At 46.4% G+C, this 27,203-nt stretch overlaps 1 protein-coding gene across 1 annotated transcript; it reads left to right on the top strand.

The window, feature by feature from the left end:
- The first annotated feature begins 15,391 nt into the window (after positions 1-15,391).
- Positions 15,392-22,887, top strand: LOC143822894 (uncharacterized). The gene is made up of 4 exons (XM_077308602.1): positions 15,392-15,474; positions 17,210-17,412; positions 20,355-20,476; positions 22,642-22,887. The coding sequence occupies exons 1-4, from the start codon at positions 15,458-15,460 to the stop codon at positions 22,801-22,803; spliced, it is 504 nt and encodes a 167-aa protein (XP_077164717.1). The 5' UTR covers positions 15,392-15,457; the 3' UTR covers positions 22,804-22,887.
- The last annotated feature ends 4,316 nt before the right edge of the window (positions 22,888-27,203 follow it).

Here is a 27,203-nt window from a genome sequence, read left to right as displayed (position 1 = left end):
TGCCTGTAGGCTTGCTTCTGTGCCCCAATAATTTTTGCACAATGTATATGAACACAGGCCATTTAAAATAACAGAAGGGTCAAGGCAGGATCAGCCTCAATCATCTGGGATAAGCATCTGTCCAGCCACTGCTTAAAGACCACCCGTGAGGGGGAACTCACCACCTTCTTGGGCAGCCAGTTCCACTTTTGAAATAATCTGATGATGAGGGGAAAAAAACCCTAAAATCCAGCCAGTGCCATTCTACGCATAGTTTAAACCCATTACTGCGTGTCCTTTCCTCTGCAGCCAAGGGGAACAGCATCCTGCCCTCCTCCAAGTGACCCTCTTTCAAATACTTCAAGAGGGCAATCCTGTCCCCTCTCAACCTCCTCTTCTCCAGGCTGAACATCCCCAAGTCCCTCAAACTATCTTCATAAGGCTTGGTTCCTTGGCCCCAGATCATCCTCGTCACCCTCCTCTGCACGTACTGCATTCTGTCTACATCCTTGTCGAAGTTTTGATGTACTCTGAACTACTGCACACGGAGCATACATCTGTGTTCTTGCAGTGTGCAAGCGTCAGTGAGCCATCACTGGTCATGCCTGCTTGTGCTCAAAACCGGGATAGCCAATGAGGTGGATTGGATCTAGATGTGGTGCACAAAGCCATTTTGTCTAGGGCAGGGATCCTCAACCTGTGGTCCTCCAGATGTTCATGGACTACAATTCCCAGGAGCCCCTGCCAGCAAATGCTGGCAGGGGCTCATGGGAATTGTAGTCCATGAACATCTGGAGGACCACAGGTTGAGGATCCCTGGTCTAGGGCCTTCCCTCCCATTGATTTGTTCTGTTGAATTCTAGTCTAGGACTGGATCCAGTGCAAAACTTCTGCTTGCCCTAGAGCTCTTGTGTCCATGGAAATACAAGGGCGAATCAAACTAGTTGCATCCCTACTCCTATTTCTGCATGCTCAGGATCTTGGGTGCAACCCTCTACAGGAGGAAAGTGTTAAGGAAAAGAAACTCTCTTTTGCCTGCTGAACACATAAGGTTTAGTCGCTGGCATCTCTAGCTAAAAGGATTTCAGGTAGCAGATGCTGCCGACAACCTTTCTCTGCCCAGAGACCTTGGGGAGGTATCCCCAGCCACCAGCAGTCTGACTCGGCATGAAGCAGCTTTATAGGATCTTCAGATGGCAGGAGAAAGAAGCCCCAAAACATCAAAGAAAAACAAAACTTTCTCTTTGAGTGCAGTGAACTTACCGCTATGTCCCAAATGAAAACCTACAGATTCTCCTTCATAAATCACAAACCCTTGATCCGCTGTTTCAAAAAAAAAAAAAAAAGCACAGCGGGCAAACAGCATAAGTACATATTTGCAATGCAGTTTACCCCATCGCCGCTCCAAGTTGCAAAAATTAATTATTGCTATAAAAAAATTACAACGTAAGTAGGTTATGGGAACTTTCATTTCTCAGAAGGAAGCATAGAGATGCTGTTCCAATAGCATCCCCTAGTGGCAAAAGAAGGGAAGTGGAGGGGCTCTGCAAAATCACCACGAAATCTGGGGCCAAACTAACATGGAGCGGCTACGTGGTGGCTTCTGCGTGAAAGGAAGTGGAGAAATGGTGGGCAGGAGAAAGCTTTCCACCCTTTGACTGCCTCTTATTCCCCTCTCCCATGAGCAGTTTCAGACTTGTCTCTGCAAACAGGTCCTTGGGGCACTGTCCGGTCCTTTACCTCAATTACAGACTTAATGTAGCAGGTGATGCTATTTACTTCCATGCCACAAAAAGCTTCAACTGCCCCTTTCCACACTTTTAAGCCTCTGTTAAAGGGACAGGGCTTTTTTCTTCCTGCCCATTGACAATTCTAGATGGGGGGAAGGGACTTTGCTGGAGGAGGGAGCGATGGGTAACAGAGAAATGTTTTCTGGGAAAATTAGGAACCTTCCTACCCACTTATCTACTCCTTATTGGCCTTCTGTGGGTGTAGGTTTTCCTCTTTAGAATAGGGCATCATGCTACAACTGCATTTTTGATAGAACAGGGATCAAGCTCAGCATGCCCCCCCCATTGTACTCACAAACATTATAAAGACTGTTTGATCATGATTTCCTATGAAAGATGACTCACATCGGAAAATATGGGGTTCAAGGGGATTGGATGAATCTAATTAAGAGCCAGAGTCCTCATTCTCAGGCTTCAGGGTGAAGTTTTAAGCAAAAGTCTTTATTTGGAGAATCATTGCAAAGATCAGCACATCGTATAAGCTCTTAGACAGAGACACCAGGACGGGGAATTGCACAGAATATATTCCTGGGCCTGGGGAGGGGAGCAAGGAATTGGCTTTTGGTGGGAGCCTGGATTCACACAGGAAAGGAGCAATAGTGTCTCTCTGATCTCAAAGGTATAAAAACCAGCTCAGGCAGCCATCTGTTGTTTAGACTGCCTAGCCGGGAGACCAGTCTTGAAGTTGGGTGGTAAGAAAGTGCATGTGGAATGAGCCTTTGAAATTTTAGGATTGGAAGGGAGGGGCACTGCTAAGAAGACCCAGGGAGGAACCACAACTCAGCGGGAATTCTGGGAGCCTAAAGGAACAAAACAACCTCAAAGAAGACGAAAGCCGTGGGTCAGGAACTAGGGGTTCATGACAAATAGTTCCTCTGGACGGACCACAACAGGGCATATAGGCCAAGATCTTCTCTTGATCTTGCCCGTGTCCCTGGGGTTCAGAGACTTATTGTGTCTGAATGTGAAGGTTCCCCTCAGTCCCCATGGCCAATGATAGACTTATCCTCTATCAGTCTATCTATCCCCTTTTTAAACTGTTTACTGCTGTGGACAGACAGTGAGCACTATCAGATTATCCCTAGGTAATGTAGCGTGTCCTGCATCCATCCCATCCCATCATCCATAATGGAGAACTTCTTGAAAACTTCACCAGGCTTGGCCCGGACAAACATACCTGGGGTTCTAGCTATAGATACAAGAAACACTGACACAAAACATTCTCATGAAACAATCTAAAGAACAGGTTAATCCAGGGGTAGTCAAACTGTGGCCCTCCAGATGCCCATGGACTTCAATTCCCAGGAGCCCCTGCCAGCATTCGCTGGCAGGGGCTCCTGGGAATTGAAGTCCATGGACATCTGGAGGGCCGCAGTTTGACTACCCCTGGGTTAATCAGTAGGGAAACCATACCATATGAAAGACTGCATGGCCAGGTCATTTCATTGGCCATAATCAATGAAAATGAGCCTCTTGTGGCGCAGAGTGGTAAGGCAGCCGTCTGAAAGCTTTGCCCATAAGGCTGGGAGTTCGATCCCAGCAGCCGGCTCAAGGTTGACTCAGCCTTCCATCCTTCCGAGGTCAGTAAAATGAGTACCCAGCTTGCTGGGGGGTAAACGGTCATGACTGGGGAAGGCACTGGCAAACCACCCCGTATTGAGTCTGCCATGAAAACGCTAGAGGGCGTCACCTCAAGGGTCAGACATGACTCGGTGCTTGCACAGGGGATACCTTTACCTTTACCTTTACCTTTAATCAATGAAACTGACGTCAAGAGGCTAAGGTTAAAGATCTTCTATTCATGTGCCTACAGAACATCTGATTCAGTGTGGAGGGTGTTCCACTGACTACACATGTTCACATTTACTGAGCATTCTGTGTCAGAGAAGAACTTCTGAGTTTAATGGGGTTCAATTTGCAACACATCTGAACATTACAAGCAGGCAAATTTGGGCACAAAGTCAAGCACTTACAAATTCTGATGACTCTATGACATGTGCTTGGTTTTAATGCGGCAGAAAGCACAGGATCTATGAGATTTGAAAAGCAATACAAAGAAAGAAAACCTTCTCCCTGTGTTTGCAATTTCTTGGCTTCTCAAAAACTGAAGCCCTTGTGATTCTACGCCAGAAAGGTGTGATGGTGGTTGCATTATTTAAATTTCTTAATTTATTAGGTGTAGTGACACTCCCTCATCCTGGAAAACCCAATAACACGGTACAAGCAGGTGTGCATTTTCAATCTTCAAATGAATATGAAAGCTTTACTAAGAGAAGGAAAATTAACAGTACATACATTTAAATGCTAAAATATCAGTTTATTTCATACCAAAGAATGAAGAAACCGCAGGAAAAGATCTGTAAACAGAGGCCAGAAGGTGGAATAAGCCAATACAACTATTTTAATTTCTATTTTGATTCCTTTAGTTGTTGTCATCGTTGATTCTGGATCACCACATTTTTGTTGCAGTTGCTGAAGAACTTGTTTCCTTCATGCTATTTCTATGTGTTTGGTTCACACATAGCACTGAAAATGTGAACATTTTTCCAAGCGGCAAAATCAAAGACCTTGGAGATACATTTCTCACAGAGGAAGAGCAAAAGAGACAAGTCACAGTGCAATCGCTATAGAGCAGGGGTAGTCAAACTGCGGCCCTCCAGATGTCCATGGACTACAATCCCCCTGAGCCCCTGCCAGCATTCGGTGGCAGGGGCTCATGGGAATTGTAGTCCATGGACATCTGGAGGGCCGCAGTTTGACTACCCCTGCTATAGAGGCTAACTCCAGTCTGAGACAATTGACTTTGATTGAAGTCACTCTGCAGAGAATTAGATTGTTAGTCTTGTCCTTTTCATGGGACTTTAAAAGCAATCATATCACAAAGTAGCCACTCAGGCAGTCCCATTCAACATTATTTGAATGCTTCCCTAACAAGGGACAGAGGCTTAGGCCAGCCTTTCTCAACTGTTTTACCATTGAGAAACACCAGAAATGCTTTTCAGGCTTTGAAGACCCCCTAAATGGTGTGATCATGTAGAATAGGGTTGGGAAGCATAGCTGTGGACACGCCCACCCCCTCCAAGCACATCATTGACCCATTTTTTTTTGACAGCACCATATTTGGTCATAAAGCACCGAGTCATGTCTGACCCTTGGGGTGACGCCCTCCAGCGTTTTCATGGCAGACTCAATACGGGGTGGTTTGCCAGTGCCTTCCCCAGTCATTACCGTTTACCCCCCAGCAAGCTGGGTACTCATTTTACCGACCTCGGAAGGATGGAAGGCTGAGTCTACCTTGAGCCAGCTGCTAGGATCGAACTCCCAGCCTCATGGGAAGAGCTTTCAGACTGCATGTCTGCTGCCTTACCACTCTGCGCCACAAGAGGCTCTTATTTGGTCATATTGCCCAATAAATGTTTTTTAAAAATTAAAAATACATTAAAACTTAATTAACTCCCACCCATTCAGGAAACTGTTCCATGGCTGTCAAGAAACCACAGTATTTCACAAAACCCAGGTTAAGAAAGCCTGACTTAGCAGTTTACAGTGTGAGACTGGATGTCCTGTTATAAGTCTCTCAGGGGCCATTGGTTTTTGATCTCTTCTTTGCAATCCATAGCTTATAACTGTAACAATTGCAGTTCACTAGCTGCAGGTCGGTCCGCTCTCTTCTGCCTTTCCTGGGTCATTCTGTCACAACACATGAATCCACTTTCTTTGTGAACTAATACTGTGCCTCGGAATGTACTTCCTTCATTCTTGCTATGCTTTCCCCAAGCTTGTGAGAGCAGATTCTATGTCCCTCTATCCCTTTAGCTGCATCGATGTATTACCAAGTCAAATTTGTTGAAGAAGAAGAAGAAGAAGAAGAAGAAGAAGAAGATGAAGAAGAAGAAGAAGAAGAAGAAGAAGAAGAATCATAGAGTTAGAAGGGGCCACACAGGCCATCTAGTCCAACCCCCTGCTCAACGCAGGATCAACCCAAAGCATCCTAAAGCATCCAAGAAAAGTGTGTATTGAACCTTTGCTTGAAGACTGCCAGTGACGGGGAGCTCACCACCTCCTTAGGCAGCCTATTCCACTGCTGAACTACTCTGACTGTGAAAATTTTTTTCCTGATATCTAGCCTATATCATTGTACTTGTAGCTTAAACCCATTACTGCGTGTCCTCTCCTCTGCAGCCAACAGAAACAGCATCCTGCCCTCCTCCAAGTGACAACCTTTCAAATACTTAAAAAGGGCTATCATGTCCCCTCTCAACCTCCTTTTCTCCAGGCTGAACATTCCCAAGTCCCTCAACCTATCTTCATAGGGCTTGGTCCCTTGGCTCCAGATCATCCTCATCGCTCTCCTCTGTACCCTTTCAATTTTATCCACGTCCTTCTTGAAGTGAGGCCTCCAGAACTGTACACAGTACTCCAGGTGTGGTCTGACCAGTGCCGTATATACAATGGGACTATGACTTCTTGTGATTTTGATGTGATGCCCCTGTTAATACAGCCCAAAATGGCATTTGCCTTTTTTACTACTGCATCACACTGCCTGCTCATGTTTAGTTTACAATCCACAAGTACCCCAAGGTCTCGTTCACACACAGTGTTACCTAGAAGTGTATGCCCCATCAAGTAGGCATGCTTTTCATTTTTCTGACCCAGATGTAGAACTTTACACTTATCTTTACTAAACTGCATCTTGTTCTCATTTGCCCATTTTTCCATTGTGGTCAGAAGAAGAAGAAGGAGAAGGAGGAGAAGAAGAGTTGGTTCTTATATGCCGCTTTGCTCTACCCGAAGGAGGCTCAAAGTGGCTTACATTCACCTTCCCTTTCCTCTCCCCACCACAGACACCCTGTGAGGTGGGTGAGGCTGAGAGAGCCCTGATATCACCTCTCAGTCAGACCAGCTTTATCAGTCCTGTGGCGAGCCCAAGGTCACCCAGTTGGCTGCACATGTGGGAAGCGCAGAATCAAACCCAGCTTGCCAGATTAGACGTCTGCACTCCTAATCACTACGCCAAGCTGGCTCTCAACTCAAGGACTCTACATCCCAGGTGCACCCTGGCTCTTACCAACCTGCAACCAACACTGGCAGGAAGAACCATCTTAAGCCACTGTTGCCTCTGCTGAGAAACTTTCCTGCAGCCATAGAAGTGATGTGGTTTCGGCAACCAAGGGAAGAGCGGCTCCCTGGAATCATTTGACGATGTGAACATAGTATGTGGTGTGTGTGTTTTTTTGTGTTTGTGTGTGAGAGAGAGACACAGCGCCATTGTGATACAAAATCTTTGTTGTTCACTACCAAACATGAGGCCCTTGTATTATGCACACGGAGCCTCTGCAGCCCTGTATGCTCAGATGTCTGCTTCAGCTGCACACCCCTGTATGACTGACTACCCCCAGACTTCAGCCTGGAGAAAAGGAGGCTGAGAGGGGACATGATAGCTCTCTTTAAGCATTTGAAAGGTTGTCATTTGGAGGAGGGCAGGATGCTGTTCCCATTGGCTGCAGAGGAAAGGACACGCAGTAATGGGTTTAAACTTCAAGTACAACGATATAGGCTCGATATCAGGAAAAAAGTTTTTCACAGTCAGAGTCGTTCAGCAGTGGAATAGGCTGCCTAAGGAGGTGGTGAGTTCCCCCTCACTGGCAGTCTTCAAGCAAAGGTTGGATACACACTTTTCTTGGATGCTTTAGGATGCTTAGGGCTGATCCTGCGTTGAGCAGGGGGTTGGACTAGATGGCCTGTATGGCCCCTTCCAACTCTGTGATTCTGTGATTCTATGACTTCAAACACCTGGGGGGGGAACTGGCTAGGAAAATGACACATGTGGGGAAGGTTGCCCTCCCTTCCCTGGTCTCATAGCTCCAGTCCACCTGGCTCCTGCCCCATGACCGCTTTTTGCAGTTCAATTGGCAGATCCCGACATCCTTGTGGTTGGGCCTCTGAAAGATTGGGTCACAGGTGTGCATCGGTGCTCAATCCCAATAGCTGGGGATGTGCTGCTCAGGGTGTGCAACTTTGCAAAAGAATCCGGCGAGGTCTTATTGGTGTTTGTGCAAACAGCACTGCTTGATTCCCTGCCAGCCTCCCCCTCCCCCCTCCCGCCCCCTCTTTTGGAATACAGTCTCTACTTCTCTGACATCTTCATTTGGAGAATACCTTTGATCGGTCCCCTCTTCTATAGTGTACGTTCCACATTAAGTCATTATCTATGCTGTTCACTCCATTAATTCTGCTAGTTTTATTAGCAAAGTTCTGCCGCCTCGTCCTGTAACGGTGACAAGCATTTCGAAAAGCTAATCTGACAGATAATGACTCCATTAGGGGTTGAATACTAATTGGTTTACATCAGGGGCCTGGAATTAATTGATGTAAATAAATTAGCACCTGAGCATGTTTCACCCCTGCTTTGGATTTTCCTAAATACTAAGAATCCTTAAAAACAAAACAAAACAAAAAAAGCCCTCCTTGTATCTTCAACAAAATGCAACTGAATATAAACAGACAGGCCAAGTAATTAAAACGTGGCAAGAAAACCTGCCAGAAAAGGTTGAATACTCTTTCCCAACTGATCTTTGGGGAATGGGAGAGGATATGGCAGAGAGCTTAATTTACAGATTTTATGGAAGTTTGATGACTTGAGCTTCTTCCCTTCCAAAGCACATTACTACTACTACTACTACTACTACTACTACTACTACTACTACTACCACCACCACCACTAAGTGCCACTGATAAATGGGACTGTGTTCCAAAAGAGCAACTAGTATATTACAGTACTCACCTCTCATCTATCAAGATGGAAAATTATTACCTGTCATTGGATTAATGTATCTTATTGTGGTTTGGTGTCAAGGAGAGGAAAAGCATCTGGGACGAGCTCCACTGGCAACTATGCTAAAAATAATAGCAGCTGGTTGAAAGGGGGTGTTCCTGCAGAGGCAGAACAATTTCTTTTCCAGACATTTCCAAAGCAGCAAATATCCTGATTTTTGTCTTATTTAACATATGACACTTTACCTTTATTAGTTGTTTTTTTGGGGGGAGGGGGTGGGATTAATAACTAAAGTGCAGCCTAGGAATATTTTGGAATTCCAAGCAAGGCCAAGTGGAAATAAGAAGGCTGTTTGCTCGGGAAACGTGAATGATGCCTGCAGATGGAAAATTCCGGCAGAGAGGGTTGACCGCAGAAGGCAGCCCTGGGTGGACTTTGGGAAGAAGGACTCTGAAGGTTCTTGCAAAGCCAAATCACTCCAGGCAACTCAAAAACAACAAAAAAGTTTGTTTAATTATATTCAGTGTAAGAAAAAGCATAGGGACATGGCAGGACCATTGCAGGGACAAGAAAGTGACATTGTAATAGGTGATGAAGAAAGAGCTGGACTTCTCAATTCCTAAATCTCCTCAGTCTTCTCTTCTGAGGGAAATCGTGTTCACCGTGGCAAAATCATTTTACGCGATGAGGGATGGGAGCTGTGGCCTAGGATCACTATAGGGGTAGTCCATAAACACCAAGTTTCTTTCAATGAAACCAAATCCTCGTGCTAGATCAATTGCATCCAAGGGTACTAAAAGAACTTGCAGATGGAATTCCTGAACCTCTGTCCATTGTTTTTGATAATTATTGGAGAACAGGTGAAGGGCCAGAAGATTGGTGCTCACTGAAACTTCACAGCCCAAGAACACTTCTGTGTACCATCAACTGCGCCTCCCTGTTGCCACCTCCTGGAAGCCACGCCACAATTTTTATTTAGGACTTTAGGGCACAGTAGGAGGCAAGGCAGCATGGTCTAATAACCCCATCTCATCAGATTTCAGAAGCTAAACATAGCCGGTATTTGGAATGGAGACTGCCAAGAAAGACTCTGAAGAAGAAGTCACCTCTACTTGTTTTCCTTGTGCTATCATGTACTGGAGTGCGCAGAAACACAGAGAAATGTCGGTGTGAGCCTGCTGGTTACAAGCTGAAGTTAGAACCCTTTCGACAACCGTAGCTGGCTTTTCTCCAGAGCAGGGGTAGTCAAACTGCGGCCCTCCAGATGTCCATGGACTACAATTCCCAGAAGCCCCTGCCAGCGAATGCTGGCAGGGGCTTCTGGGAATTGTAGTCCATGGACATCTGGAGGGCCGCAGTTTGACTACCCCTGCTCCAGAGGAAGCTGTGCTCACCATTGATTTTCTCCCCAGGAAATCAGACGTGCTTCAGTTTTAGCACAGGGTTATGGAACTGAGAACAATCCTACAGAGACGGTTTCCCTCTCTTGCTGGGGGTGGGGAGGCTTGGATGTGCTGCAATGCACCTAACTCCATCAAAATCTCCGGTGCAATGGCTTTTGACATCCAAGCCAGAATAATGGATGCACTTTGGCGGTAGAAAATAGCGGACAGTAATGCAAAGATTGTCCACTAGAGGGATCAGTTTCCATTGTCCAGGGATTCTGCATTTTTGCACGGTGTGAATTCACTCAGCAACGTGGCAGGTTTTCTAGGGCGACCTGTTATCTAATGGAATATGGACTGCAGACGCCGAGTCCATTCACACCAAAGTTTGGGTCCAGGGGCACCTTTAAGAATGACAGTTTGATTCAAGGTATGCGCTTTCATGTGCAAGCACGCTACATCGTATATGAATGGTACATACACACCAAAACTCATACCTTGAATAAAACTTTGTTGCTCTTAAAGGTGCCCCTGCATTCAAACTTTGCCCTGCTGCTTCAGACCCATACGGCTATCCACCTGAAGCTCCTGTTTAAACCAGTAAATAGTAAGAATTTAGGTATAATTACTGATACCCATCAAGAGCCTCTTGTGGCGCAGGGTGCTAAGGCAGCTGACATGCAGTCTGGAAGCTTTGCCCATAAGGCTGGGAGTTCAATCCCAGCAGCTGGCTCAAGGTTGACTCAGCCTTCCATCCTTCCGAGGTCGGTAAAATGAGTACCCAGCTTGCTGGGGGGTAAACGGTCATGACTGGGGAAGGCACTGGCAAACCACCCCGTATTGAGTCTGCCATGAAAACGCTGGAGGGCGTCACCCCAAGGGTCACACATGACTCGGTGCTTGCACAGGGGATACCTTTACCTTTACCTTTACTGATACCCATAACCTTATCTGACCCTCAACCAGGGTTTCTTTTCTTTCTTTCTTTTTTTTAAGAGAAGACTAATATGGAATTTCAGTGAGGGCTGATAATAAAACTGGCTTCTTTTTTTCCATTCCTGAATTAGGAAACAGTTACAAATAAATTAATGTCTTAAAAAAACAAAACTCCTGTGCCAAATTAATATTGCAAGTTTTTGCAGAAATGAAACACAGACGATACAGAGGATCAGACAAATGCATTGAAAAAAATGTCTATCATCATCAATACATATAATTCTCAGTGTAGCCAAATCTGTGGATACTTAAATCTTCTGTCTGAAGACATGGACAGCCAAGGCAGATCTTTTTAAAGCCATGTTGGGATAGTCACGTCTTTTAATGGGGGTTTTTAATGGGACTCCAACTTTATTCTGTTGTTTCAAACCAACATGGCTGCCCACCTGAACCTCTGAAGCAGGTTAGACAGAAAGTACCCTTCTTTCCCTTTAGCAAAGAGATGCAGTTAATAGTTACACAGTAGCCACATCTTGCCCACCTCCTGGGACCCTAGGACCACTGAGTCCCATGGGACTCTGTGACCCAATACACTCCTCTGTCAGTGGCCCTTGGTGGCCACTGAAGCAGAGGACAGCTCTTGGTCAATGCTAGGTGTTGTATCTGTAGACATGTGAAGAACCGAGCCTGAGATCTGAGACAGGTTTGTGGCTTATAATGTAATTGACCAATGTACAGCTAGATTTATTTCATTTATTTTATTATATTATATTTATGTACCACCCTCGTTTGTGGCTCAGGGTAGTTTACATTGGAAACTTTCATTAAAAGACTACAATAAAATTAGCATCTTGGTTTGAATACAGAAACTTTGCAACAACTGGCCAATTCTGCATACATTGGATAATGCTCTTTCAATGTGTTTTTGCAACTGGATTTTCTTGTGCAGACCAGGGCTGAATCTGCACAGAGCTTTTATTCCAATCCCAGGTCGATTCAGTCCCTGACATCTACACTGAATGCAATTTCCATTTTAATTTTGGGCAATTTAAATTTTCCCTTTGCAACAAGCATGATTAAACCAGAGTGACCCTACCTTTCCCCCGCGATATCCTGGAGTGGATAAAACCCTCGATATTTGAAAAATCGACATGAGTAAGTGTGCAGCTCTCTGCTTTCCCTGAACTAACTTGCTGCCTTGAGCCTCTAACAGTGTAGAAAAGCCCTGATTGGCCAGGGCATCAGTTCAAAGGCTTCCTCATTCCCAGGTTGCAAGGCTTCCCTTAAAAGGGAAGCCCTAACTTTTCTCATCAGAGATCTGCCTCTTGGATTTATTCCCCCTCCTCTGCTGTCTCCAATCCGCTTCCCCCCCTTCAAGAAAAGAAAGAGGCTCCTGCTGTGCTTTTCTCCCCTCCCCCATACACACACACTTCTAAGCTTCCCTGATAATGTGCAGAACACTTTTCTTTTTCAGTGGGGGGAGGGGGAGGAGGTAGAGGAAGACCTGAGTTCAGATTGATCTGAATTCAGCAGGACCCACAATGGAATAAACAAAGTAAGTGCAGAATCAGCCCAGGAAAATCGGCTTCCAAAGTGCATTGGAAGTGCATTATCTAGCATGTGCGGAATGGGCCCCAGTCAGTTTAAATCAAAATTGTCAAATACCACGTTTTAGCATGAAGATCCATTGTTTGCTTGTGTATATAAGTTGGGAGGTTTTCAGGGGGGTTGTTGGCTCCATTTTGGTTCATTCCAGTACTTCTTTGTATCATGCTGGGTGCCTAATAAAGAGCTCAACTTTTAGTGTTTGTGTCCACCTCTGAACCCATGGATCTAACACTAACCCAAGTATGATAGAAGGATACCTGTCTGCTTTCCCCCTTCCTTCTGAAGATTTCTGCATAGTTCCAAAAGTCTCCAGTATGCATACAGATATTTATTTTCAGGTGGATAGACATGTTGGTGTGAAGTAGCACAACAAAATTTGAATCCAATGGCACCTTTAAGACCAACAAAGACTATTCAAAGCATGAACCCACATCTGAGATCAGCATGTACATGGAAGCTCACACCTTGAATAAATATTTGTTGGTCTTAAAGATGACATTGGACTCAAATTTTGCTAAGGTATTTATTTGTAAATGTTAAAAACAAAGCTGCTTGCTCCCTGCCGTGATTACACCACCTAAAAAGGACTGAGCATGTTCCTTGCCCTCTGTGAGCCACGGAAAGAGGTTGGTTGAAGAAGACCTCCCCACGTCCTTAATAACTCATTGCATGTCCAGCTCATCAACACTACACAGGCAGGAGGAGGCAAAAATGCCTCCCTCACATATTGTTGTCTCCTTTAAAAACATATATATATATATACAGTCACTGCATATAAACAATACATTGGTATATTTAATTAGCATACAGTTTCTGCCAAAGGCAATCTCAATTAAATGCATCTTTACACATTCAATGTAAAACAGCGTTGGCAGAACAGTTCAAAGTGCCTAAAAGGCAGCTCTGTGCTTTTCCCTCTAGACTGAGGAATACAGAAAAAATAAAACAAAATAAATCCTTCAAAGTAGAGGGAACCTCTTCAAGGCAGAATTCAGGGACTTGAAAAGGGCAGCCATCAATGACAAATGATCTCTAAAAAAGGATACATTCCTTGAGCAATTAGAGCTGTTTGAATGAAAGCATTTGCCTAACTGATGGCTTTAAGCCTATCTCTTCTCCAAGGAGCTCTGAGCGGCATACACAGATTGTTCCCCTCCTATGTTTCATGCTTACGAAAACCCTGAGAGGTAACTTAAATTAAGAGAGAATTATTGGCTCCATGAACGTAATGAACTTCCTGGCCAAATGGAGATTTGAATCCTGGTGTCCCTAGATGGACCCTACATATAAGCCTAGTTTTCCAGCAACTTTTTCCCTACTGAAAAAGCCCTCCTCGGCTTATATGCGAGTATGTATGGTAATTGCAATAAAAGCCTGCTCCAGCCAGCCAATCGTTGCATTGCCTTCTGCAGAATGTGTACTGCAAGCTGAGCTTGCTCTGGCAGCTTGTAGGACATCAATGGTTTGACTGAGGGACTCTGATCTTTTTTTCCTTTTGCCTTCAATGGATGGGAGAGCCTGTGATGATGGAGCATTTCCCACTCTCGGCTTATATGCGAGTCTATATGTTTGCCCAGATTTTGTGGTGAAATTAGGTGCCTCGGCTTATATGCGGGTTGGTTTATATGCGAGTATATATGGTTATTATATGTAGTCCGTTTTGTGGTTTCTGATCTTTTTTTCCTTTTGCCTTCAATGGATGGGAAAGCCTGTGATGATGGAACATTTCCCACCCGTGGCTTATATGCGAGTCAGTAAGTTTGCCCAGATTTAGTGGTAAAATTAGGTGCCTCGGCTTATATGCAGATCAGCTTATACTCGAGTATATATGGTAAATTGACATTTTACCTAACAAAGATGCATGTGGGGAGTCATGTTGGTCTGCAGCAGCTGGACAAAGTTTAAGGCCTGGGCATCTTTAAGACCAACCACATTTTACTCAAGGTATAAGCTTTCGTGTGCATCCACATTTCTTCAAATACAGTTGGTAGAGGGTGAGCAGCAGAATGAAGATACAGTTAATTATTCTCAATATTCCACAATCAAGAAGGGGACATCTGCCCATCAATGTCCCAGGCTGTCACGGGTCTTCTGGTGCAGGAGTCTGACCCTACTATGCCGGCCTGGGGCTGCAGACACTGGGAGGGCCCCGCCTGTTCCTCCAAGTCTTCTCCTCTACTCCACCTCCTCTGCTCAGTTGAAGGACCGCCGCCTTCTTCCCCAGGACTCTGGGGCACCACCGACTGGGAGCTTATTAAGTGGGATGTCATCTGTAACTTCCCTAGGACCTGCTTGATGCAGCTCACAAGAAAAATCAAGCAAGTCAAAACAATAAATCTATTTAAGTGATCAGTCCAAATAGGTCAAAAACAGCCACACGGTTCCCAAGGAGAAGAAAACCCCAGCGGAGTATCTAGCCTTGCAACTATCCCTGTCTTGATGCTCCCTGAGCCACCAGGCACAGCTGGGTTCTGCCCTGTGACCCATCAGAGCCTATTTCCTCCACCAGAAACAACTTCCCATCTCATTCTGAACAGTGAAGCTCATGTCCTTTCTCCATCACCTGAGCTTCCTGATCTGGCCACTCTAATCTGTTGTAATAGTCTCAAGCTCTGGTGCACCACTGATGGAACCAAAATGGAATTTACTGGTTGTGAAATATGACTTGGTTATCTAACAGCTCAGGGAAAACCACTGTTTGTAGCTATTCCACAGAGGCATATACAGCAATCCCCATACCATTCTATGAACAGTATGGTACCCATTCAATTTTAGGATAAAAGTCTGAGGAGCTAGACATTGACTAGCCACTTCTGAGATCACTTCCAAGGGATAGGCTGAAGGGAAAACCTGAAATAATGGAGTCACAATGTTCTAGCCACCTGATGATGTGACAATATAATGGTCCAGCCAGGTTAACAACTTCTGCACAGTGCAAATCCGGCTTCCTGAGCAAACACCAAGCAAAAGAGGAGGGTACCATAATGGAGGACTTAGACGGGCAAGTATTATCAAGAACTCCTCTTTCATCCCAGCCAGCCTTGGTACTTAAAACATTAGGGAACTTTCTCCAAGAGTCCCCCATACTCTGACTTATGGAAGTTGGCCCATCAGAATTAATTTCCTCCATCAAAAGCTGATCCTGCTTTGAGCAGGGGGTTGATTGATGTCTTCCTGGCATGGAATAAGTAAAAAGTAGCGACATGTCCCTATAGTCAGGGGTAGTCAACCTGTGGTCCTCCAGATGTCCATGGACTACAATTCCCATGAGCCCCTGCCAGCAAATGCTGGCAGGGGCTCATGGGGATTGTAGTCCATGGACATCTGGAGGACCACAGGTTGACTACCCCTGCCTATAGTCATAGAACTACAATGAAGATCAGTCGGGTCCACGAGCCCTCCATGATTGGACAGGAACCTCTGCCCCATCTCTTTATACCCAGAATCTGATGTCATAGTGAGAACTCATTAGGGTCCAGGATCCTGAGATGGGAGGTAACATGCCAAGCAGGAATTCCACATATAGAAGGAACCTTGGTTTAGGCTTGCGCTGCAGCTGCCCCTGTTGGCAAAGACGCAAGCTGGTCTGGGTTTTCTTAAACAGGCCACTGGCTTGCCTCTTCAGTAGTGAACAGTAATACAGTGCTAGAATGAAAGGGAAGATTTTGCAAATACCATAACCAGCATAATTGGCTAATGAATGAGGTCAGAATAGAGCAAACTGAGAAAACTGCAGAGCAATGGGATGGTGGTGTAAATGCTTTATTATGTATGATTTTTATCAAATTTGTTATATCAGTTTTAATATGTTGTGCATCCCCCCAAGCCTTATAAGGAGGGGTGGTTCATAAATCTGATGATGATGATGATGATGATGATGATGATGATGATGATGATGATGATGATGATGATAATAATAATAATAATAATAATAAACAATATATTTTATTTCTGTGAAAGGTGTTCCATTTTGTTTATTTAGATTCCAGGGTTATGACCCCGCTTAAGCCAACCCCCAATTTGCCTGTTACTTCATAAACCTTAAAAACATTAAGATCTGCTTCATGAGGAGGGTTGCCAGCCTTCAGGTGGGGTCTGGAAATCTCTCAGCATTACAGCTGATTTCCAGACTACAGAGATCAGATCACGTGCATAAAATGGCTGCTTTGAAGGAAGGACTCGATGGCATTATATCCCCCTGAAGTCTCTCCCCTCCCTAAACCCTGCCCTTCCCAGGTTCTACCCCCAAATCTCCAGAAACTTCCCAACCGACAGTTACTTTATTCCCAAAGCCAGCCCTCTGTGCCCTCACTTAGAGAGATGAAACAAGTAAAAACGAGTGATGGCATTTTCTGTGGTGGCACCTTTGGATTGTGAGGTTCATCTCTTCAGTGGATCCTGCATCACTGGTCCTTGCTCCAGTGTTGTTTAGTGCAGGGGTAGTCAACCTGTGGTCCTCCAGATGTCCATGGACTACAATTCCCATGAGCCCCTGCCAGCATTTGCTGGCAGGGGCTCATGGGAATTGTAGTCCATGGACATCTGGAGGACCATAGCTTGACTACCCCTGGTTTAGTGGATTCGAATCATGCGAAATAAGTAGAATGATCCTGTCTGCAAGCAAACAAAGTCCTTGGCAGTGCAGTGCTCATGACTACAAATGTGGTGGTGACAATTCACAAAAAGAATTGATTCAGTCACGTTCTCTATTTGGGGGGTTTCTCTTTTCTCTCCAGCAACAGTGAGGAACTTTATGAAACCGAAATAGAAGATAAGTTCTCATTCCGTGGAGCAACGAGTCAAAGTGAAGGCAGTACAGATGAAGAAAACGAGGGATTTCATACAGACTTTGAAGAACACTCCGTTTCTGAACCGTCCATCGATGAACTAGATGCCTCTGTGGAAGCTGCTGGCCAAGAAGAAATGAACCAGAAAGCATGTAGGTCTCAAACTCCTCCCCCTTCATCAATAGACAATAACAATCCTTTTGCATCTGGGTCAGACAGTACCCAAACCAATGCATGGTGGGAAACAGCTGGGAGAGACCCTGCCATGACCCTTGTGTACCAGCTCCCCTTCCAATCCTACATGAACACACCATATTGTAGCTAGGGACTAGGGAAGCTTTCAGATTTCTCAGCACCCCTGACTAGGCTCTCCCCAACTTCCTTTCAGTTTCACTTCTCTCTTGTGCAAAACAATCTTGTTTTGACGCCATCTTTCATTTCTACACTCTTGAATTTCCCCCTTTTTCAAAAGAGCTTCATAGTACCATTATAAGCAGAGTTAGATCCTTGGACTTAATTTAGTTTAAGGGTGGTTGTTCTTTGATTTATTGGCAGTCCCAAACATGAATTTAAATGGTGGTCATTTTTGAATTTTTTATAAAACAGAATTGTCCCACTTAATAACTGCAAGGAAAAAATGGGGAGAAGTCAACAAGGGACTTGGAATGACGTGTCTCCAATATAAGACCGTGACCTGTAGAAAGCTCTGTCAAATTCTGGTATCAGAGAGACTTTGCTTGCATGGTTGTGATGTTCCTGATACCCTCCTCATAATATTCTGCTTTCTCCTGTCATCTCTGGTCAGCACTGCTTAATGCAGGATTATATCATTAAGTTTGACCTGCAGGAATGAGCTATAAATTATCAAAGCCATGCTTAGTGAGAAGGATCACATTCTATTATCCAACGGTGTCAATGTACTCTGTACATAAATTATGATTTAATACTCTCTTCTTGTTAAAATCGTGAATTGTGCATTGGTGTTATCACTGGAAGGCAAAATCACAAATATCCGGCTCACTTGCTTTGGCCATATCCTGTGATCCAACACAATGGAAAAGCAATGATGCTCAGATTGGTAAGTGGAAAAAGGAATCCAGGCTGACAAAGAACATGATGGTTATAAAAAGGTAGAGGTATCCCCTGTGCAAGCACCGAGTCATGCCTGACCCTTGGGGTGATGCCCACCAGCGTTTTCATGGCAGACTCAATACGGGGTGGTTTGCCAGTGCCTTCCCCAGTCATTACCGTTTACCCCCCAGCAAGCTGGGTACTCATTTTACCGACCTCGGAAGGATGGAAGGCTGAGTCAACCTTGAGCCGGCTGCTGGGATGGAACTCCCAGCCTCATGGGCAGACAGCTTCAGACAACATTTCTGCTGCCTTACCACTCTGCGCCACAAGAGGCTCTCAACACGGTGGTTAGACACCATCAGCCAGAACATTATACCACTAAAAGAAGTGGTACAAGATAGAAAATTGTGGCGACAGTTGAGCCATAGGATCGCCAAGAGTTGGACTTCACTGAATGGCTAACATCATCATCATGTCATTGTGTATATTATCTCTGAGTATTTAGTTGGTTTGTTTTTGTCTGTATGGATTTGAGATTTTTTATGCCATTAAAGGTAGAAGCATAGAATCATAGAATAATAGAGTTGGAAGGGGCTCATGGGAATTGTAGTCCATGAACATCTGGAGGACCACAGGTTGACTACCCCTGCCCTAGAGAGCTTATGGCCAATTGATACTAAAATATTTAAATAGTAATATAAGGAAAGGCAATAGGATTTTGCCACCTTTGATACAACAAACTGTTTTTGGAGGATTGGAGGATTCAACCACTGATGAAGTCAATGAAAACAGAATTTATCTAGAAGCTGTTATGGTTGTTCCTCCTGGTATATAAAAAAACTGTAAAATAAATTGAATTGAAACTCATTGTATAAGGTAAAGGTAAAGGTATCCCCTGTGCAAGCACCGAGTCATGTCTGACCCTTGGGGTGACGCCCTCTAGCGTTTTCATGGCAGACTCAATACGGGGTGGTTTGCCAGTGCCTTCCCCAGTCATGACCATTTACCCCCCAGCAAGCTGGGTACTCATTTTACCGACCTCGGAAGGATGGAAGGCTGAGTCAACCTTGAGCCGGCTGCTGGGATTGAACTCCCAGCCTTATGGGCAAAGCTTTCAGACGGCTGCCTTACCACTCTGCGCCACAAGAGGCTCTTCTTACAAACATTACAAACATATCGCCATGGAAAGGTTCCCTGTTTTCTTCTGTGGATCTTGGCCTCTGGCTGGAAGTTCAGGACAGCTTTGGGTGATATACCAGTTGTGGCTCACACACACAAAAAGTGGAAACTGGCCCTGAAGGTCTGTCCTCTGATCTTGTGCCATGTATTTATGTTGCCTCTGAAAACTGCTTACAAATCTCAGCTGCTCCAAAACACAACATCCAGAGATATACATCTTTACTCAGAGAGTGATTAAAATGGGGAATTCACTGCCGGAGGATGTAGCAATGGCCACAGGAATAAACAGTTTTAAAGATATGTTCATAGAGAATGTCTATCAATGGCTACTAGCCATGGGGACTGAGGGGAACCTCCACATTCAGAGGGAATAATCCTCTGACTCAGGAGGCAACGTCAGCAGAAGGCTTTGGCCTCTATACCCTGTTGTTGGTTGTCCAGAGGAACCAGTTGGCTGACGTAGGACTAGATGGACTACTGGTCTGATCCAGCAGCTTTCTTCTGATGGGGGCTTGGACACATAGATCATATCTTTTATGCAATAGCTGCTCACTTGTTTCCAGGCACAATTTCTAGTATAGATTTGTGCCTTTAAGACCCTAGATGCCTTGGGGCCGAACTGATCTTCTTCCTAAGCCCTTCTCTCTGTATCTCCCCCTGCAGAGGAGAAGGAGATAAGAACCAGTGGCATGGCTTTGTCACTGCAGGCTTCCCTTTAGAAGGAGACTCGCAATCTTGATAATAGTGATTCAATATAGCCCAGGGCCAGAAAAATGAACTACGCTGGTTGACTGAACATTAGGAGTTCTTTGCCTCTACGTTTAAATTCCTTTGTTTTCAGTCCTAGATTCGATTTTTGGTGAGCTGCCTCCAGAATCATTGATCAAGTTCAATTTTTTGTTTCCAAAGCCTCCACCTCCTCCACGAAGACCGCAGACAAAGCACCCTTGGTATCTCACCAAAGTAAGTGAATTGTGATTCTACATTCAGACACAGCGTCAGAATGTAGCCTGTTTCAACTAGTCACCCTCCAAGAGCAACCTGGGTGTAAGCTGCACGGAGCTTTTATTCCAACCCCAGATCGATTCAGTCCCTGCCGTCTACACAGAATGCGATTTCCGTTTGGATTTGGGGCAATTTAAATTTTCCTTCTGCAGCAAGAAGGATTGATCCAGAGTGACCCTACCTTTATTGTGCGATATCTTAGAGTGCTTTTAATCCTGAATATATTATAAAATCGCATTGTTTTGAATCGGGGCTCTCCTCCATGGTAGAGGACCTGTGATCGGCCACAGGTGGTCATGTGATGAATTTGCCTTAAAGGAGAGGCTCCTAATTTCTCTCAACTTCTGTCGGTCCTGGATTTTTTCTCCCTCCTCTGCCTTTTTCAATCTTCTCCCCCAGCCCTCCAAGAAAAGAAAGAGGCTCCCTGCTTGGCTCCTCTCCCCCCCCCCTTCAAGAAAAGAAATAAAGAGGCTTGGCTCCCCCCCCCCTTCTGAACTACCCTAACCACATGCAGAAGACTTTCCTGTTTCAATGGGGAGGGGGGGGAGAGGAAGAGTCCAAAGCAATCTGAATTCAACAGGATTGACAATGGAATAAACAAAGTAAATGCAGACTCTGCCCTGGATAGCCCATGCAAGTCTGAGCCCACCAGATCTCATATGCTAAGCAGGGTCCACCCTGGCTAGCATTTGGAAGGGCAGCTTCCAAGGAATTCCAGGGTTGGTAATGCAAACTATCTTCAAACGTCTCTTGCCTGGCAGCCAAACCATCTTAGGATCTCCTAAGTAATAAGTAAATAATGAATAAATAAACCTCCAGAGTTACTCACAAAAGTACTTGGGGGAGGGGCTATTGCAGTCTTCTAGGTGACTAATTGGAAGTGTCTATGCATCAGTGTGCTTAAAGAAAACACTGTAGAAATTTGGGAGATCAAGTGCCCCTATGGACACCTATGTCTGCCTCCTTCTTAGGGTTAGATCCCAGTGTGAAGCATGGAGGAAAGCAGCTTCCTCAAGTTTATCTCCAGATTTCTCCTCGATTCTATGGTGCAGCCCTCTTCTTTAACCCTCTCTGTCTTTTTAAGAGAGACAAGGGCTGAGAGATAAATGCCTCTATTTTCCTCGGGAGGTGGTGGGTTCTCCATCTTTGGAGATTTTTAAACAGAGGCTGGAGAGCCATCTGACGGAGAGGCTGATTCTGTGAAGGCTCAAGGGGGTGGCAGGATGAGCAATAGAGATGTGAGTGTCCTGCACAGTGCAGGGGGTTGGACTAGAACTTTTCTCTACCACCAGTTAGAGCAGACAATATTGTGCTAAATGGACCAATGTTTTGACTCAGTCTAAGGCAGCTTTTGACAGTCTAAGGCAACATTATTAGACAGGGAGGATGCATCTTTCAATGTTTTTTATTGCAGTTTCTCTCAGAGCTCTCTCAGCCCCACCTACTTCATAGGGTGTCTTTTATGGGAAGAGGAATAGAAGGTGATTGTAAGCCACTTTGAGACTCCTGATAGAGAAAAGCGGCATATAAAAGCGGCTTCCCACATGTGCAGTCAGCTGGGTGACCTTGGGCTCGCCACGGCACTGATAAAGCTGTTCTGACCGAGCACTGATATCAGGGCTCTCTCAGCCTCCCCTCCCTCACAGGGTGTCTGTTGTGGGGAGAGGAAAGGGAAGGGAAATGTAAGCCGCTTTGAGACTCCTTTGGGTAGAGAAAAGTGGCATATAAGAACCAACTCTTCTTCTTCAGTAATCTCAAGGCTCTCTCAGCCCCACCTCCCTCACAGGCTGTCTGTTATGGGAAGAGGAAGGAAAGGCGATTGTAAGCCACTTTGACCGTTTATGCACTGGAGGTTTCATGCTGGGCTGCAGGCTGGAGTTTTAGTCGTGGCAGATTGCCCCACCTCTTCCTGCACCCACACGGGGGAGCATTTGTCCCAGTGCACCTCATCTGCCCCCGATTTGTGCTCCTGCACGAGAGCTGTGGCAGTGAAGTGCCCAGTGCATAAACGGTCCATGAGACACCTTCTGGTAGTGAAAAGCAAGGTATAAACACCAACTATTTTCCTAAAACTGTGTAATAGTACAGCAACTTTCTCTTTTGTCTGCTACTATTATTTCAAGGTTGATGTGGCTGATGATGGAAGAAGCCAGGAAATTACCAGTGATGATCTACAAAAAGACGAGGAGCTCAGCAAGCCAAAGAAACGTTTTGTTCGTATTGGAGGCATGTTAGCCATGCCTGTCCCTGTGGAAGGTCCACTGTTTGCTGGTCAGGATATGTGACCATGTACCATGAGATCCCAAAAAAAGGGGAAAGCAGGAGATTGAAGCTCATGGCCACTTGGCTAATAAACTCACAGCACCCCTCTTTTTGTTCATGTTTGTGTATGTGCCTTTGAAGCTTGGTTTTAATTAGTTGAAACTTTTAAAATTTATTAATATTTATATACCGCCTTCTCCTCATGGCTCAGGGTGGTTTACAGAAAACTTGGAGATCATAATACAGGTAAAAACATGGCTCAATAGTAACAGCAGGATGACAACAGTAGTAACAGCAACATACGGTGATAATGATTTTTCTTAATTAAAACATTAACAGCAACATTAACAGTTAACTGAATCCCATAGGTCCATGATTGCCCTTTTATTTGCTCCAAGGACACACCTGTGTGAAGGGAGGGGTTCTGGGGGCTCTTTGCAGGCACACGCCAGCCCTGTGTGGTAGGACCGTCATCACTCTCTCACTCTGGGAAGACTCTAGAGGTACCAGACTTTTCATGGAGGTCGTGTGGGGAGTGGAGAAGCATTGGCAGGGTGCTGGAAGATCCCCCCCAAATGTTGGGATACAGAGTTGGGGAATCGCTTGTGATCGAACCTGTATGGCATGTCACCCCTCTACGTGTTCAGCATGGAGAACCATTATGAAGTGGCTAAAACATTTTTGCAAGATGATGGGGGGGGGTGAGGGTGGAGTGGCTCACTTCCGATCAAATTGGGCATGTCTATGCACATGTCTCGATGCCAGGGACCTCATCCCACACTCCTCCCTTGCAACTGAAGCATTCTGGCATCAAACACACCAGTGAGTGGCTGGGGGATCACTGGTGTGTTTAATTGATAAACAGAATTAGTAATCTCAGTATAAAATTTCATTATGAATAAATGTATGTATATAACAATGTAATACATATGCCCCACATCTCTTTCTTATCTATCAATCGTAATTTTCCTTTTTGTAGTCAGTCACCTGTAACACAATGCACAAAGTTCAAATTCGTACAGGATTCATGCTTTTTCTCCAGATGAAATAATCATATCCATCATCTTAAAGATATATATATATACTAGAAAATAAGCCCGCTGTAATCCAAATACAGCGGGCTCTAGGGAGGCTGTGGAGGTAGAGGTGCCAGCGGGGCCAGAGCACCGAGGCCAGGTGTTGGCCATCTGGGGAGGCGGCAGCGAGTAATCCTGGCCCGCCCCCCGGCCCGTGGCTTACCGGAGTGCGTGTGCAAGGCAGGAAGCGGAGGCAGCCGGGCTGGAGGGCAGGAGAGAGCTGGTTACTGGAGTCTGGAGACGCTCAGCCCGTTGTTGGTGGCGGCCGCGCCCGCGCATCGAGCCGCACCCGGCTCGGATCGGGCCGCGCCCGGAAGCCACGCCCGCGGATCGGGCCGTGCCCGGAAGCCACGCCCGCGGATCGGGCCGCGCCCGGAAGCCACGCCCGCGGATCGGGCCGCGCCCGGAAGCCACGCCCGCGGATCGGGCCGCGCCCGGCCGCGCCCGCGAGCCACGCCCACGGATCGGGCCGCGCCCGCGAGCCGCGCCCGCGGATCGGGCCGCGCGGGCGCGGCCTGCACGGGCACAGCCCGGCCCTGATTCCCTCTCCCCGCCCTCTCGCAGTAAGTAGCTTCCCGGGCCGCAAGCTTGCGGCCTGGGAAGTTTTTTACTGCGGGGGGGGGGGGGCGGGGAGAGGGAGCTGCGGCCCGGCGCCATGGCCTTCACGACCCGGCGCCAGGCCGCAGCCCGCAGGTTGGGGACCACTGCATAGACGGCGAGCCAGGTAATGTTGCTTTTCGGGTTTTTTTTTTTTTTTTTTTTTATGTCGGTGTCTCCCCGGAGGTTTCCATTGCGGCCATGCGGGCTGGGAGCCCCCAGGCCGGCTGCTTAATGCGAGGCTCGCCAGGGAATGGTGCGTTTGTTTTTGGTTTTTTTTGTATGTCTGTTTCTCCTCGGCAGTTTCCTTAGCGGCCATGTGGGCTGGGAGCCCCCAGGCCGGCGGCTTAATGCGAGGCGCGCTAAGGAATGGGGCTTTTCGTCTGGTTTTTTTTTGTATGTCTGTTTCTCCTCGGAAGTTTCCTTAGCGGCCATGTGGGCTGGGAGCCCCCAGGCCGGCGGCTTAATGCGAGGCGCGCTAAGGAATGGGGCTTTTCGTCTGGTTTTTTTTTGTATGTCTGTTTCTCCTCGGAAGTTTCCTTAGCGGCCATGTGGGCTGGGAGCCTCCAGGCCGGCGGCTTAATGCGAGGCGCGCTAAGGAATGGGGCTTTTCGTCTGGTTTTTTTTTTTTATGTTGGTGTTTCCCCGGAGGTTTCTGTTGGGGCCATGCGGGCTGGGCTCTCGGGGCGTCAGTCCGGGGGCTCCCTAGCGGCCGGCCTTTTTTTTTTTTTTATGTTGGTGTTTCCCGGGAGGTCTCCTTAGCGGCCATGTGGGCTGGGAGCCCCCAGGCCGGCTGCTTAATGCGAGGCGCGCCAGGGAATGGCGCTTTTCGTCTGTTTATTTTTCTTTTTATGTTGGTGTTTACCCGGAGGTTTCTGTTGTGGCCATGCGTGCTGGCCTCTCGGGGCGTCAGGCCGGCGGCAAAGAAGCAACTGCGAGCCGCGCTGCGCGCGGCTCGCAATTGCTCGGGGCTGGGAATCGGAGGGACCAATCGGCAGGCGCTTCGCGCCTGCCGATTGGTCCCTCCGATTGTCTGTCCAGAGGAAGGGTCCAATCTGGACTCTTCCTCATCCCGGACACATCCCGCCTCAGAACGCCTTACCGTTTTATTTAGTCCGTGGCGCCCGTGGCGCCACGGGCGGTGTTAAGATATATATATATATATATATATATATATATATATATACATATACATATACATATACATATACATATACATATACATATACATATACATATACATATACATATATATACATACATACATACATACATACATACATACATACATACATACATACATACATACATAATTACCTCTAAATATGAATTGGCACACTGGCTCATATGTCTTCTGGGAGATCTATGCATTTGAATTACCTTCAGCATGGAAGCGAAACAAGGGAAAAATTGACAGAAAAGCACTCTCAGAAAACCCAGGGAAACAATAAACAGAAAGTAAACTGTACTCTGATTGCAGGTAAATCAATGCAGAATGGAAAGAAAACCCAATGAACATGCATAGTAAAAGTGAAAACACCAGGGCATAACAGGCCAATATCAGGGTAAAAGTGGTTTCTGTACATTTCCTGGCAGGTGGGTGTGACAAGCTCTAGATATTTGTCAGCAACAACCAGAATATGCCGAACTTCAAAACACCAACACCAAGTCCAGATCCAATCTAGAGGATCCTGGGCTGCTTCCTTTGGCACACATCCACATATATCTTTTTAAAGCCCTGGTGAGAGCCAGTGTGATGAAGTGGTTAGAGTGGGCTTTCTCAAGCAGGGTTTTGTGAGACCCTGGTGTTTCTAGGTGGCCCAGGAAGGGTTTTCCAAATGGGTGGGTGTTAATTAAACTTTAGACATTTTAAAAAAATTGTTAAATATTTACTATCCTGGAAGCCCATCACATCCAGGAATGCAACGGGCACTAGCGGTGGGCACCCCCAGAAGGGGGCACCGGTGTCTGACCTACCGTTGCAGCTCCCGATGGGGACGACAGCTTGGCAGGCAGGCAAAGGTCACATGGCAGTGGAGTGGGGTATTGTGCTGGCATCCAGTGCAATGGCCCCACAGCTGGTCGGGCTGTCATGTGGCAGCCGAGCCGGTAGACCCACTGCCAGGTGGGGCAACGGGTGCACTGCTGGTTGGGTTGCCATGGCTCTGCCAGCCCGGTTGATTGGGGGTGAAGGCAGGGCGCTGCAGGAACACCCTCCTTGATGGCCAGGCAACGGAGCACCCTCCTTGTTGGCCAAGTAGCATGTGGCCGCAAGGCTGGCTGAGCGCCTTGCAGCCAACTTCTGGAAGCGGGTGCTCCAGGGCTGCGGGAACGCTCTCCTCATTGGCTAGGCAGCATCTGGCTATGAGGCTGGCTGAGCGCCTTGTAGCTGGCTTTGGAGGTGGGCACTCCAGGGGCTGGTCCATGCAGGCGGAAGCACAGGCCAGACACCCAGATGTGTCCCAGATAGCGTTCCACCCAGCGTGGATTTTCAGAAATATTAGAGCCACCAAATGGTAAAGATATAGTCATGTCAACCCCCCTTCTAAAATAGCCAGTGATGGGCCTGGAGCGGGTGCGAGGTGGAGGGGCCCAAGTTGGGCATGTTCACAGCTATACTTCCCAACCATATTTTGTATGATCCTGCCACTTCTGGGGTTTCTCAAAGCCTAAGAGTGTTTTGGGGGTATATCAATGGTAAAAAAAGGTTGACAAAGGCTGTGTTAGAGTGTTCAACTAGGATCCAAGAG

This window comes from Paroedura picta, chromosome 13 (genome assembly GCF_049243985.1).
Source record: "Paroedura picta isolate Pp20150507F chromosome 13, Ppicta_v3.0, whole genome shotgun sequence".
In the NCBI taxonomy this organism is placed as follows: Eukaryota; Metazoa; Chordata; class Lepidosauria; order Squamata; family Gekkonidae; genus Paroedura; species Paroedura picta.
This window is presented reverse-complemented; position numbering and strand designations above follow the sequence as displayed.